The sequence below is a fragment of the Argiope bruennichi genome, chromosome 6 (assembly GCF_947563725.1).
Source record: "Argiope bruennichi chromosome 6, qqArgBrue1.1, whole genome shotgun sequence".
Taxonomy (NCBI): domain Eukaryota; kingdom Metazoa; phylum Arthropoda; class Arachnida; order Araneae; family Araneidae; genus Argiope; species Argiope bruennichi.
In genome coordinates this window covers 102,380,309-102,395,921 of record NC_079156.1, presented here as the reverse complement: position 1 = coordinate 102,395,921, position 15,613 = coordinate 102,380,309, and the positions used below count along the sequence as shown (strand labels likewise).

The window sequence follows — 15,613 nt, the reverse complement described above, 5'->3', positions numbered from 1 at the left end:
ATGTTAGTTATGTATTTTTTGTATATGCTTATAGTTTTAAGTACATCGTTTTTAAGTAGTTTTTTTAAAACCTGTTTTCAACCGTTTATTTTAAACGATTCGTTTTATTTTCTTAGTGTTTGATGCATTTAAATTTAAACATTGTTAATTAATCGATCTGCTCATAATGAATCTAAGAAAATTTTGTTGACCAACTCTTGAGATATTACATAAATTAAAAAAGATATTCTTTAGTGCCCATAAAGTTTAAACGCTGAGTGACTCTATTTTCAGTAATCAGATTATAAAAAAATGCTTTGTTTCAGTAAAAAATATTATTATATTAATTGAAGATAAATTCTTTCCACTTTAATTTAAAGCATAAATTCTATGGGTGCTAACAGAAAATGAGAGAGATACATATTACGTTATGACTGAAGGCCTTTATAATATTATGAATGAATTATGTGATAATCAAAATTTGAAGTTTTAAAATATTTTGATGAAGAAGCTATTAAAGTAGAAATTGCATAAAATATTTAATTATTAAAATTTTAACGAACATTAAGATTGGTGAACCGGCTGGTCGCCAAAGGCGGCTAGTTATTCTATAAAGTAAATTAATCATCATGGACAGCATTTGCTCTTACTAAACCACTGACAATGACTGGAGCGAAATAAATCATATTATGCCCCGGGCGCTACTTATTCTCGCTACATCACGGAAAATACTTTTAGATTCTTAGAAATCTGACAAATTTAGAGGCATCGCCTATCTCTCTCAAAAGAATATCCACACGAACCCCGAAAATTCATATAATAAACAGCCAAACAAAAGACCTGAAGACACATAGATCCCAGCGTGGGAGACTTCACAGCTCTATATTCAAATATGATAATCTATTTCGATGAATGGATTCTTTTCAGAAATCCCTGAGAATTTTGGAAGCAGAGGGGCAATTCATTTCGACATTCTGAGAAGTAGAAGATTCAATACCAAAGATAGGAACAGCGTAGGCTACAGGTGTGCGCAGAGCTCATGTCGAGTGGGTGTATAATTGCCAATAATTTCAAGATTAGGTGTAAAATAGCAGATAAGTGCTGTCTTTCAGTGCACTTTTGTTGATAATAGCGTGTTTATTTCTTTACTAGGCAAGGAAGAAGAAGTAGTAAGAGCCTAAGGGTGGTGGAAAAATGGTATTTATCAGTTTATAAGGTTAAGATACATCACAGTAAAAAGAATGGCGCATGTACGGTAATAATAATAATTAGGGTTGATATTTATTGCGGATATGTGATTAAAGTTGGAAAGAACAAAAAGAGCTAAAGTTTATGATCAGAAAAATCAAATTGTTTAAAACTTCCATTCCAGGATAAACTAATATTTAAGTATACAATCCGAGACGTTGACAAAGATATTATCGGAAATTTTGTAGTCTAACCGCAGTAACATCAGAGCAAATTATAGCTTGAAATATTTCTGCATCATTAAAATCACTTAAAATTCACTTAAAATTCAAAATTTGTCAAAAAATGCCAAACGATTTTAAATTTATTTCCTAGCAATTTTTTTCTTTGGTTTATATTAAGTTTATCAACATTTAATAAACAAATAAACAGACGCAGACGATATTAAAATAAGGAAATTTATTTGTACTCTGGTGCTAGGCAAATCACGTGGTTTCGAATAATTGAATCTTTATTTTCTTATCTTTCTATTTTATTTTTCTAAAACTTATTTTCATTTTTATTTTGCTTATTTATTTTTTGTGATACATTTTACTTGTGTATTTTTTTTTTAATTTTCAATATTTGTAATAATATTTTTTACAACTGCAGAACGACAATATATACGAAGAACAATTGTATATACGAAAAAAGATTGGCAGAATTCTGGAAGAAAAAGAAAAGTTTAAAAATAGGCAATTAACAGTTTATATCAAAAACTACTCATTTAATTTATAAATATGGAGAGAATTAGCTAACGGCGGTTTTTAAAAATCGCCTTTTTCAATTGATTTTTCTCATTTCAGTTAAAACACTTTCAGATGTAAAAAGAGTTTATGTATTTTTAATATTTTAAACAAAAATATTTTTAATTGTGTACAAATATTTGTAATAATAGTTTTATGGCTGTAGAAAACAATATATATGAAGAACTGTTCTATATACGAAAAAGATTAGTCGAATTCTGGAAGAAAAAAAAATTTTAAAAGCAGACGATTAACAGTTTGTATCATAAACAACTTATTTCATTTATAGACATGAAGAGAATTAGCTAATAACAGTTTTAAAAATCGTCTGATTCAATTGATTTTTCTCATTTCAGTAAAAAAAATTTCGATAGTAAAAAGATTTTGTGCATTTTAAATATTCTATAGAATTCTGAAAAAAAAAAGAAGAAAGAAGAAGAAACCTTTAAAACCAGACTATTAACAATTTATGTCACAAACTACCGATTTCATTTTGAGATATAGAAAGAATTAGCTAGCAGCGTTTTTTAAAAATCCTCTGATTCAATTGATTTCTCTCATTTCAGTTTAAAAACTTTCAGGCAATAAGAGGATTCTGTGTATTTTTTAATATTCTATACAAAAGTAATTTTTGAATTAAAAATATTATTCATAAAATTATTTTAATCTTGAACAATACAATAAAATGACAAGCCTCTGAAACATTAATGAATGTTTCCAAATAAGTTAGAACTCCACTCAACAATAAAAAATAAATCATAATCTTCATAAATAATATCCTGGATTTTTTAAAAATCTAGACAAGTAATTCACCATGACTCCTACACAAAACATCAATCTTCCCATAAACAGGTAATGAGCACAGGTATGGAAACATAATATCCACATATTATAATTTCAGATGGAGTTGGCGTTTAATTATACGTTCGATGAAGTGAGAAATAGAAGAAACTGAAGGGTGGCTTTAGTGCTTCACAGCAGGATCTTTCGTCCTTATGCAAATAAGAGGTGTGTAAATAATGAAGGACATGTATAAAAGAATGCGTTGATTTACACAAGTTGGTAATGAAAGAAAAAAAATGGATGTTAAGCATGGCCCTAGGGTGATAAATGGTGTTACAAGTAACGAAATGTGATGAATATTGTATAAAGATAGATGTTAAATTGATTCCAAAATTTGAATTTTAATATAAATAAAAGCCACAGTGCCTACGTATGTTACGTTCTATATTTCCTCCTAAGGAATTACGCCCGTTTATACAATATTATTTAAGACAAAAGAACGAATACTGTTTAACTTTTCAAAGCTCAGAAGCTAATAAATATTCAATTAATAAGAAATTTTGCCATTTTTTCGCAGTAACTTGGAGCAAGCTATCTCACCAGAAATATTTTAACGCCATCTTAAAATTCAAAATTCTACGTATTTCAATTACACCAATTTAATTCCAGCACAATAGTTCTTTCAATCTTAAATTAAAGTCAAAGCAAATTAATAAAATTATTACGGAAATTTTTGAAAATTTAAGAAATTATTGGATAAATGCAAACGATTTTGAAGTACAGAAATGCATACATTATTAGACAACGATAAACGTTTTTAAAGAATATCAATTACCGATTATTTTTTAAAAAAATTGTCTGATTCATTTACTATTCTCATTTTAAATAAAAAAGTTTCAGACGATAAAAGAATTTTTTTGTATTGCAAATAAAAGTAGTTCTTGAATTAAAAATATTATATACGAATCCAAGTAACGCCGGATATATTTATTAATGCGAAGTTAATTAAATAAATGTTTTAAACACAAATATTTATTATTGTACTAAACAGTGTTCTTTAATTTTCATTATTTTATGCATTTTAATCTTGAGATCTGTTTTTCCTTCCTAAAATTTTTAATTTATTGTTTTTTTAACAACCAGAGAGCGTCATTGATGTGGAATCAAAATTTAATTTTATTAATGATCAGCTAATAATTAAGTACCGAAATAGTCTTCAGAATATGCAAGAGGAAATAACTCCAATCCTCAAGAAGTAAGTTAAAAATCAGTTTAGGAAATTCCATTACTATGCACATTAGAAAAGTGACGTTGAACGAAAGTATTTTAAAAAGAATACTAGAGACAGAATATTATAAAAAAATACTAGAGACGTTGAACGAAAATGTTTCAAAAAGAATACTAGAGACAGAATACAAGAGAAAAAAAATTTCTAGAAATGCTAGAGAAGAATTATTGCTTCCTTTATTTTCATAAATATGAAGAGAATTGAGAAAAAAAAAAGTATAAGATTTAAACATATATTTTCAATAAGATTTAAACGTATCGACCGCTCCCACTTGTTTCGTATCAGTAATATTCTTAAAAATTAAAATAATAATAATAATAATTGTCGTACTCAATTTTAATATTTTCACTCAAATGAAATTTCATTTCTGTAAACACTGATGGTGAAAAATAGTCAACTCAGACTCCAGGTCTGAGGCTGTGAATACTAAAACACCACGCTTCACGCTGTATTAAGTACACACTTCTGTCAAAACACAAAAGACCGCCCGAAACATGGGCTAACAATTGATTTCAAAATTAGCCCTAAAAACATTAGAAGAAAGGTTAATGCCTACACGAACAATTGACTTGGGTGAAAAATTACCCGTTGAAAATCCAGAAAACCGTTCCTATATTCCAATAGAAGAATTGCGCGAGTTCTCGCACGTGGGCCGGGAAACCACTGAATTAATAAATGTAGAAAAACAGCGGAGTTTTTGAAAAGAAAATGGTTGAAGATTCCGCGACCATTTTGGGGGCACACCCTTTGAGACTTAACTTTTAGTCACGGAACTTCGAAAAACACAAGACAGCTTTGCGTGCGAACGATTTCCAAATAAATGGATTGTTTGTTTTCCTATTTTTTGATTTTTTTTCCGCCAAATCAAGTGAGGTTCCCGTATTTTTGTTCACAGAGCTAAAATTTATTTCGAATTTTTGTCCATTTATATCAAACAATTTGATGGGTAAACAATTTTTAAGAATTCTTTTTATACTGGTATGCAAGTGTTTGAATTGGGCGAATTTCAGAACAGTATATTACTGTTCTTATTAATATTTTTTGGAACAGATAAATAGATTTTCAGCTCAAACTAATCTTAAGTTACCAAATGTGTTTTGCCGTATTCTTTTGTATATATAATTTCTTCATATTGTAAAAAAAAATTATTATTATCACATTGGCAAAATATTACTTCAAATAAATTCAAAATGGTTTGAACATTTTGTTTGATAAAATGTATTACTCGCGATTCATATTAATGGGTCAAAAACTTTGAAATAAGCAAAAATGGACAGAAAAATGAATTTTTATTTTTATCATTTCTTCATCAAAATATATGTTTATATTCAATTAAAATATAAGTGTTATAAGATATATTGTTCAATAAAATGAATATTTCAAAGGCTAAGAGAAAAAAATACATTTTAATTACTTTCCTCAAAGTGATATTGTAATTCGATTTAAATATCTTTGAAATGTTCCAGGTGTCTTAACTTTTGAAGAAATAAAATAGAACTGATAATAAAGATTTCAATTAAACATCAAAAGAAAAGAGGATGTGCATTTCATATTTCGAATTCTTTTATATAGTTAAAAGTCAGTTTTAGTTCTAAAAAATATATAATTTTCATAAAAATTCAGTAAGTGAGCATAAAATTATTTAAAAAAAATTAGCATTTATTTGGAATAACAAAATCATACAGTTTTATTCCAAACAATAGAAAAAAAATAGAAAAATAACAAAAATTGAGTCCACCGGTATATTTTAAAATTTTAAAAATCACATATGTTTTAATTTTTTAAAAATAACAGTTCGTTAAAAAAATTTAAAAAGAAATTTGACATATTTATATTTGCATAAGTATTTATACTATGCACATATTCATAAGAAAAAAAAAATCATAACTCAAAGTGAATAATTCGCAAAAATGCCCAATAGAGTCCACCATCCCATTAAGAATTACAAATGAGAATTCTACATGAAAAATTCGATGGTAAACAATAAAACGAATGGTTTTTGTTTTCAGCATTTTGTGAAAGTTATTTTAAGCATCAACTCTTCCACAGAATTTAACGAGTTAGCTTTGCATTGATATATCGTGTTTTGAAATTTACTTACTTCTAGCTAATGTGCTGGACAAAAATATTTTCAAATCTGGGTACTTATAGCACTTTAATAAAACAATTTTTCACTCCAAAGTTTCTCATTGATTTTCATTCGCTTTCCTCCATATCAAATGAGCCCACTTCTTATTATCCACAGATATTTAAACATCTGGCACAAGGCTAGAAAATCTTGAAATTAAATTTTTCCCTTTCCATCACCGCAACAGCGATAACATAAATTCCTTCAGGACATGGTTTTCATTGCCATGACTTCAAATACCTTTCTCTTGTTTTTGGTGTTTCTGTGCCTGAGCGGAAAAGCGCTACATAGCATTCTATCTTTTTCTCCCAAGGTTCTCTTACTTCGGCAGAGTAGAATGGATTTCACTTTGAATGACCTTTACATGCCGATTGGAATAATTTAAAAAAGTTAAACAAAACGTCGCAAGTAAGTAATTAAATTAATGGTACGGGATTGCTGCGCATGTGTAGTAACTAAGTGCACGAAAACAGAAAAAAATATGCATAAAATTGGAAATACAAATTATGTCGAACGGAAATAATATTAGTAATATTAGTATCAAGCAAAATAATTTGTTTTTCAACGTGTAATATAAATGAATTTAACGCGATAATTATTTTAGAAATTACTGGTGAAAGAACATCGGACAACGTTGAAAATCAGCTTAATTTTTGTTATTTAATTAAATATCTTAGAAATTAATTAATTTTGAATGATGAAAATATCAGCACATGAGAGACTGACATGCCTTTTTCTTCTTTATATTACAGATAATAATTTCATAAGTATTATATAAGAAACAAAAGACAAGAAGAACTGCATTGACCTCTGGAATTCTTAGTTTAACCAAAATTATTCATTCCCCAAAACAAAATTAGTTTTTTAATTAATTAACAAAGAACACTGAAAAGTATACCTATAAATTAATAAATTCTGAACTCTATATTTCATATCTGATTTTAATCTATAACATTACAAATAAGACGTTGGACTCTAAGGGGGAAGGGACTGCAGATCCGATTGATTTAGCCTATCCCCTTTATAGCCTAAAGGTAAATAATGCAACCGTGACTGGGTAGTAGAAACGGCATGTTGAACAGCTTAGCGTCAAATGGCTACCAAGAGTCATAATCGTTCATTTACCCTTTTTTAATAAAATAATTATACAAATAAGATCTACGTTCGTGTAATATGTCATGATTCATGCTGTTTAAACATCTGCTTTACAAAAGAAATTGCCATTATTATTCAAATAAGAAGGAATAATAGGTTCTCGTCGCCAGTTACGCATCTAAAAGGTAAACAAAAGTAATTTCTTTTCGCAGAAATCAGATTGCCATGGGACAATTTTACCACTAAAAAAATCGTCTGGTGAAAAGAATAGAAAGAATTTTTTTTGTTTTGGTAATTTTATCTCTCTTGGAATATGCATTAAGAATATCATGGCGACAAAAGTCTGGACGCAAATATTCAAGTGCAAGAAAAATAAAAAAAAATTAAGAAATTATAAATAGTATGAAATATATGTCATTAAAAATAACTTATAAAACTTGTTCGAAAACATTCAAATCTTTCCTTAGTTTATGAGATAACAAATCATGTTGCTAAACTAAATTTGAAAAGAAAATTAAATTAAGCTATCCAAATGCTTGGTTATTAAATTTACTTAATTTAGTAAATTGCTTTGAATTATGCGGGGAAAAAAACTTCGAGGTAAAGAATTTAAAAAAAAAATGGATGCAAATTTTCTTAAAGTGGAGTTAATTTCATAAAACGCTGATTTCACATTCTATTTCCTCTTTTAAAGTGAATGCTTTTTACCTCAGTAATAATTAAATTATCTGGATTTTTTTTCCCATTTAATTCGAATAACGAAGTAAAACATATTTGAAAAAAATATTTTTCCTCCGATTAAAAAACACTCAGAAAGTATTAAATTGGATGAATTTTCGCATTTTTATTTTTATTACATTAATCAAATTTTGTTTATTTTATTTGAAAAACAAATATTAAAGCATTTTCATTCGGATTAAGATTAAATTTAGATAGCACCAGACGATGCAAAATTAAAAATGCTAAAATGATGGTTAAAACAATGCTTTAGTTTAATTTATTTATTTGATGTATTTTTGAAAGAGGACATTTGTCAAAACAAACACAAATTTCCGTAAAATTAGATAAACGAAAAAGAAGTAAATAAAAAAATTAAAAAAAAAAAAAACAAGCTAAATACAAAAGATTCCTTTGTGTGAATTAAGTCTGATTTCTTAACATTACTGAAGAATTTTTTTTCCATTTTCCATTCTTTTAATTCATAAGAACAAAAAGCATAAAAATGTACCAAAAATAATAAAATTAAAAAAAATATATTTCCAAAAAATGGTAAAAAAACAAATATGAATAGAAGTTTATCTTTGGTACAAACAATATACAATTAATATAATTAATTAGGAGTATTTTGTGACACATGAACAAAAATTTCAAAGGAATAATAAAATCGTTTCAAACAGAAATATATATTTGCTACGATCTAGAACTCATAAAAATAAAGAATGATAAGATTATAAAGAACATTCCTACTGGGTGTTCATTCTCAATTCTCAACAAAGCATTAAATCAAGCAAAACAACAACAACAACAAAAAAAAAAAAAAAAACTTCAACAATCGAAAACAAAACCAAAGTAACACCTGCTTTATTGATAATTCAATCCTAATGGCTTCTATGTTTAAAAAAATGATTCCAACTATGCCCAGAATCAGATTATCATAAATATTTCAAGCAAAATTTTGATCTTGAGGGCAATAACTCTTTTGAAATGTAGAAAAATAAAGAAAATAGAATAATACTGAGGAATGATTCAAATGATAAGAATGGAAGAATTAAATCGTTTGCTGAACTGAGCTGACAAATAGATTATTTCAAGTGGATACTTCGGACTTATTCGTTTTTTGTATTCGAACAAAGGTCTAGGTAAAACAAGTAAGGATAGATGTTTGTTATCGTAAAAGTCAAGAAGTGCTAAGAAAAACTTATGCAATAAACAAAAAGAATAACCAACGTCACATTAAAAAAGAAAGCACAAAAATAAAATGTTCGCATTGAATTTTTCGAAAATGGAATGATGTTTAAAGAAGGCCATTTTGTAAAGTGGAAGAAAGACAGAAAATAAATATGTTTAAAGAATTTCATTTTCAAATTTAAACTGCTATTACTAATACGTTTTTCCAATTGCATTATTCTCTTTATTTTTCTTAAAAGGTTAAAGAGTTTTATTTTGTTTATTTGAAAGATTTTTCTTTTTGTGTGAAATAGGGTGTTTATTTCAGATTGAATGTATATTCAGTACTTTTATCATTTTTATTTATATTTAATATTCTTTCACCTTATTCCTAAATTTCGAATTTCGTGTAAATGCTTTTTCATAATATAAATTGTTTCATAAAAATAATGTGTTTTGCGATTGTATCAAATTTCGATGAAGACGATAAGCAGCTTTCCAATTAATTTAGCTTATGAATCTAAAATTAAATTAAAACGATTTTGTAAACAGAATTCGCTTTGCTTAAATTAGATTATTTTTTAATATTTCTTTCTGCAAATATTTCAATATTTGCTTTTATTTTTTACACTTTTTTAATTTCTTAACAATGGCATCAAAGTGCATTAATAATTAAAATCTGTTTTAAATGTAAATGTATGAAATATTAACTTCCAGGATACTATTGTTTTATTAATACATTTACTTTTTACTAATTTAAATAGAATTAGATCTGAGAAAAGGTGCTAAATTGAAGCTTGAACTTTAAAAAATCATAATTATATTTAAAATTTTAGAACAGTTCTTAGCATCTGAATGGGCTTATTTTGATTCAATATAACAATATAGATAAACAATTAATTCGCAATCAACAGTTACAAAAGCTGCATTGCTTCTGAATAATTTAATTTTCATTTCATGTTTGCTCTTAAATTCATTTTCATTTATTCTTTCGTCTATATATTTGCTTAGCAAAATAATTTATAATAAATTACTTACAATCGCAATAAATTGGGCATTGTTGAAAACAGTAAATCTGGCAAACTCCTTAGCCTATTGTTGTTTAACCTCCTGCAAGAAATGAAAGGAAAAATAATTAGTTACTGAATGAAGAAAATATGTAGTGTTTATTTTAACGAGAACAGTACATGATGGTGTAAATTAAAACAATAAATTTACAGAATTTATATTATGATAGATAAAAAATATGGCATAACAAATTCAATGATAAAATTATGAAGTGAATATCACTTAAAAATATTTTTTTGAAGAACAAAATGTATAATGGCTTGGTATTTTATAAATTTATTGTGATCTGGTAACAGATAGTCACATGATGCATTCTAACATATAGATTTAAAATAATACAATCAGAAATGTACGGTAAGTAACCCGAAAGTTGCATATTTTACCATTAATATAAGTTATTTAATACAACAATAAAGAAGATTTAAGAAAATATAGCCATGTCCAAGAAAGAGGTTAGATTTATACACCTGGAGAAAACTTCATCATTTAATGTCTAATGGTATAAAAGATTTATAGAGCAAAAAAAAAGTTATATTCAAGAACTTTTGTACTGATAAATACTGTTCGTTTTAGTATTCCAAGACGACCACTTTTCGACGATTCTATCTCATTAAAGGGAGAGAACGCGGAATGATGAGCGCATTTCTGGAATTCTTTGTCCTTCTTTGACCTTGATTTTCGCCTTATTAGATACTTTTTTGTCCAATTTTTTTTCCAAGTGTATGTTAATATCGTGTCTTTTCTGATCGTATTATTTTAATTCAGTCTTCAAGTAATCCGAGTTTATTTTATTGTTAAATGTAAACATACCCTCCTTTCATATTTCCTCTCACCCCTATTTTGAATTAACCGCTTAACTGTTTTGTCCGAGTGCCATACGTGCATCGATTTATCGAATTTTGATAGTTGCAAGCAAAAAATAAGCCATTCATAACGATTTTAATTCAATATTAAAATTACTTCGAATACATAGATAAGTCAAGTATTCAATGGATTTCCATTTGAATCAAAATAAGAACAATTAAGTGGTTAAACCCATTCTAACGCATGCGAAAAAGAGTGGAAGGTTTTAGATTCCGTTGACAAACAATAAATTACAATTCGTCAAAATAAACAGATAAACATCACCATTTGTGGACTCTCCGATATTAATGATGACAAGATGTTGGTTTCAACAGATTAAAGCATTCCATACCAGATTAATAAAAATAAGAGAAGGGCAAATTAGACAGTAATAAATCACAAAATAAAGGATGATATACAGAAACTGCTTATGAATATTCCATAAGGTAAGTTCTGTAAGCGTAGTAAGCAATACCATTGATTAATCAATGTCAGAATCTACCATTTCTGGTTATATGAACGACTTTTCGAAACACACAGACAAAACAAAATTCCTCATGACTGTAGAATAACGTGATGAATGGTCTATTGGTATATGAAAATTTATAATATCAAATCAGAAAACTCCACTGCAAACGATTGTTTCTGTCAATATTTAATAAAGTTTTCAATGAATTGCACAAACAATATATATTTTCATACGCTCAACTAAAATTTATTGGATATACATTCAAAAAAACAAACACGGATATACAAACTGTCATTGGATCTAGATTAACAGAATGATAAGGAAGGACAAGAGAGCCAGGAGTGCTGGGGGTTGGGAGCAAAATCAATTCATCTTCCACCCACTAGGCGTAATATTTCCACCGAAATTCACAGTAAATAACGTACTGACTGAGCAAAACAAACACAAAAAAACCACCGCCAGATTACTTGACATTCGATGTTAATGGTGACAGACGGTAGATTTCCACGGATCAAAGCGTTCATACCTGATTTATAGCTGCAACATGGCTAAGGGTGGCGGTGAAGTTACATGGATCGGTACAGACACAGGAGGGGTGGCATACCAACACGATAAATACACGATTCCTCTCGCTTCTGTAATCACAGTAAGCGAGACCATGGATTTATCAATGTCAGGTCCTGGCAATTCTCCCATCTATGGACTTGGACATAGCCGTGGACCTTATTGCCAAAAACAAAACAAGCAATCCATACTCTCTCCTCCCCCTTGACACAGCGGCATGTGGTGAAAGTCTGCAGGATCCCAATACACGAGGGACCTTATGTAATAAAAACACATTGCTCCGACCCCCAAAAGAGATTTGTCCACCTGACTGACGTAAGGGAATTTTCGCTTCAGAAGGGGGTGGGGTGCCTGCTTTTCCGTAGAATCTCATGGCTAATTTTGTAGAGTGGAGCAATTTGTCAAATGCGGAGGAAGGTGAGAATGCTAGTAGGGGTGGAAGGGAACTTAATTAATATGAATGCAGAATCGTCTGAAAGTGCTTTAGAAGGGGAGGACAGGGTGCAAATCTGATTAGGTGGAAGACTGGAACACGGATTTACGTAGATAAAGTATGTCCCAATAGATGCCAGGCATTCGGAAGTCGTTTTTCTCCGTACTTAAAATTTCATGCCATGTGACTCATTTACTTTGACGTTTTGGGCATAGTTAAGGTTTAAAGGAAAGAATCGAACTGTTAAAATATTGCTTTTTAAAACTGTATTTTATGTTCAAGATTCACCAAGATCATGATTTGTATTCTTAAAATCCATGATAGTTATATGCAAGATCATAATTTGTATTCTTAAAATCCATGATAGTTACGATCTTATTTGCTATTTCTGCATGTGATCTATGACTAGTTCCTCAAATAATTCGGAATAATGTTAAAACTGAAAATTGCTCATTTCAAGATATTTTATGATTTTAATAACAAAACAACAACAAAAAAAACTTATAAAAAATGTGGTTCAGAAAGAAATTTTAATTAAAAAAAATGTTCGAAAGTACTTGTATTTTTGAATATTTGCATAAAAAAAGATTGAGAAAACATCTATGAAATCAAATTATGCCAATTAAATGGCAAAATTGAACAAGTGTTTTTTTTTTTTTGATTAAAAGGAATATAAAGCAAAATCTTCTAATTAGAAGTATATCAAACAATTTGCTTAAAATTGTGCAGATAGCTTAAGAAATATATTATCTAGTTCCTGAACTAAAAAAATAAGCTGTATTTCTATCCATTTTTTTAAATGTTTGCGTTCAGATGATATGTAACATGAAATTTTTAATTTCCGTGCAATGCGAATCATTAAAATAATTATAGAGTATTTCTAAATGAATAGATTACTCATTCTCCAGTTCGGGAAATGCAGAAGATACTGAGAAATTATTATACCAAATATAAACAAAAAAAAAATGCTCATTAGATTTTAATTTGCGAGGTTTTTCGTAAGAAAATTCAGTCAAAAATTAGAATTTGACAAAATAGCATTATGTTAAATGGTATTTTGTCAAATTCTAATTTTTGAATTGTAAAATAGCTTTAAATATTATGTAAATGCAAGTATAAAAAATCAGTGTAACTTCCTAAAAAATGGACTTAGAAACAAAATTCTAACAGTTTTATGAAGAAACCTGTTAGGGCAATGAAAATAAATTACAAAAAATAATTTAAATAAATATAAAATTAAAAATCGATTTTTTTTTTAACGTAGCGACTTATCTTAAATTCCCATCCATTACATTGCATTACAGAGTGTTGCATTACAGATAAACACCAAGGGCTTATTTAAAGAACAGAAAGTACAAACATGAATGCCGTGCAGTTATGAGTCACTAATAAATAAATAAAAACACATGCATTTTCCCAAATTTACTAAAAAAAAAAAAAAACTAATCTTAATCATTAGCATAATTTAAAAAATGTCTTGAAATGGGAAACTAAATTTATCAGTTTATTAAGAGATCGCCTGCACTGGTTAGGGACAGCAAAGTTTCTAAATCTGGCTGTCAAAAATTTTATTAACCCTACCATACATCGTGTAGCCATGTCTTTATTTCTATTTATAAACTTCACATGATTGCTCAGAAAGGAAACATTGAGTGTTTGGAAATCCTTTTTTATTTGCTGCTTGAAAAATATTTGTAGAAAAGACCAGTAAATGGCAGTAGCGGTATTAGAATTATATTTAAACTAAGAACTTGAAAAAACACCAAGATGGCTATTACATGAATAATTCTACCATTAAAAATACCATAAAAATAATTTTTTGTTGCATTGTAAAAATATATTTGTTAAAAAAAAAACACTTTTATTTTTATTTCAAAATTGTTATAATGTGATTTATGTCACTGGGATATTGAAAATTCATAATGTAGCCATTTGGCGCATTTAAATTTTTTTTAATTCCATAAAAAATAATTTAACATTTTTTTTATAAATAATTTTTCTAAATTATATGCAACTATTCAAAACATGGGTATGTTTTTGTAAAAAAAAAAATTAAAAAGTTACGCATTCTAGGGTTAAGTGTTTATAAGTAATTTTTTTTATCAATTTTAACACCATTTAAGTATGTTAAAAGGCAGTCTTTTACTATTGACAACAACTGAATCAATTTTTTTATGTCTTAAAGATACCAAAATTTCATAAATCAAAAACTTAAGCACCATAAACCTATAAGGTAAACATAACCAGTTCCTGGTTTGAAAGCCCCCACAGTGATGAACGAAATGGCACAAAGGCCCCATTCTTCTAAGATAAGAGTAGGAAAAAGCACGAAGCACGTGAAAGTTCCTGGCCAACTCCCATTAACAATAGATACTTTATCCAGCCCCGCATTAAGCATTGTCACTTGATATTTCCTCGGGACTGACGGAAGTCGCGAATAAGTGAAAAGTTGGAACAATACGCGACATACTAGTACAATATGACGTTTATCGTGAATCATAGGCCATGCCTTGTCCTTGCAGTCGAGATTTGATTCTTCCTCAAAAGCAAATGCTTATCACAGAAGCGGGTCTGTTGTTTTTCGTTTTGGTGTCCACATGATATTTGAATTAAGGGGTACGGTTACAGAAGTAAGATGAGTTCTTTCCTCACTATTTTTGACAATTTATGCAATGGATGGATAAAAAGTTTCGACTTATTTTAGCCTTGCAGCGACCTTGATCTGGATTGCTTCACGGGAGAGTATTTAATCTACAGAATTTTTCTAAAAAGATAAATATAAGCACTAAAGATAAAATCGTTTGCTTTACTCTTTATTTCTGATAAAATTGCAACAAACTTTTGAGTGGGCTACGGATATGAAGTGTTGAATCATTAAATTGTAGTTCGCATCAAAAACATTTAACAATTATTTACTTTCTATGATAGAACTTTTAAACATAGTTTTTCAGATTAAAAAATAAATAAATTATGATGACATTTTGACATATTATTATTTGCAAGCTGCGTTATTGAAAAGAAAATTGTTCAAGCAATACAGAATGTTGAACTTAGAATTTCAATTTTGATATGTATTAATTTCTTAAGTAGCCGGTATTTATCA

General features: G+C 28.3%; 1 protein-coding gene across 4 annotated transcripts in view; it reads right to left on the bottom strand.

Annotated features, from left to right (window-relative positions):
• Nucleotides 1–15,613, bottom strand: part of LOC129971211 (protein slit-like) — a 482,178-nt gene that overhangs the window by 231,033 nt on the left and 235,532 nt on the right. For all 4 annotated transcript variants that reach the window (XM_056084788.1, XM_056084790.1, XM_056084789.1 and 1 more), the window contains exon 4: nucleotides 10,172–10,243. In XM_056084788.1, the coding sequence (XP_055940763.1) occupies nucleotides 10,172–10,243 (72 nt within the window). The remainder of the gene's footprint in view (nucleotides 1–10,171; nucleotides 10,244–15,613) is intronic.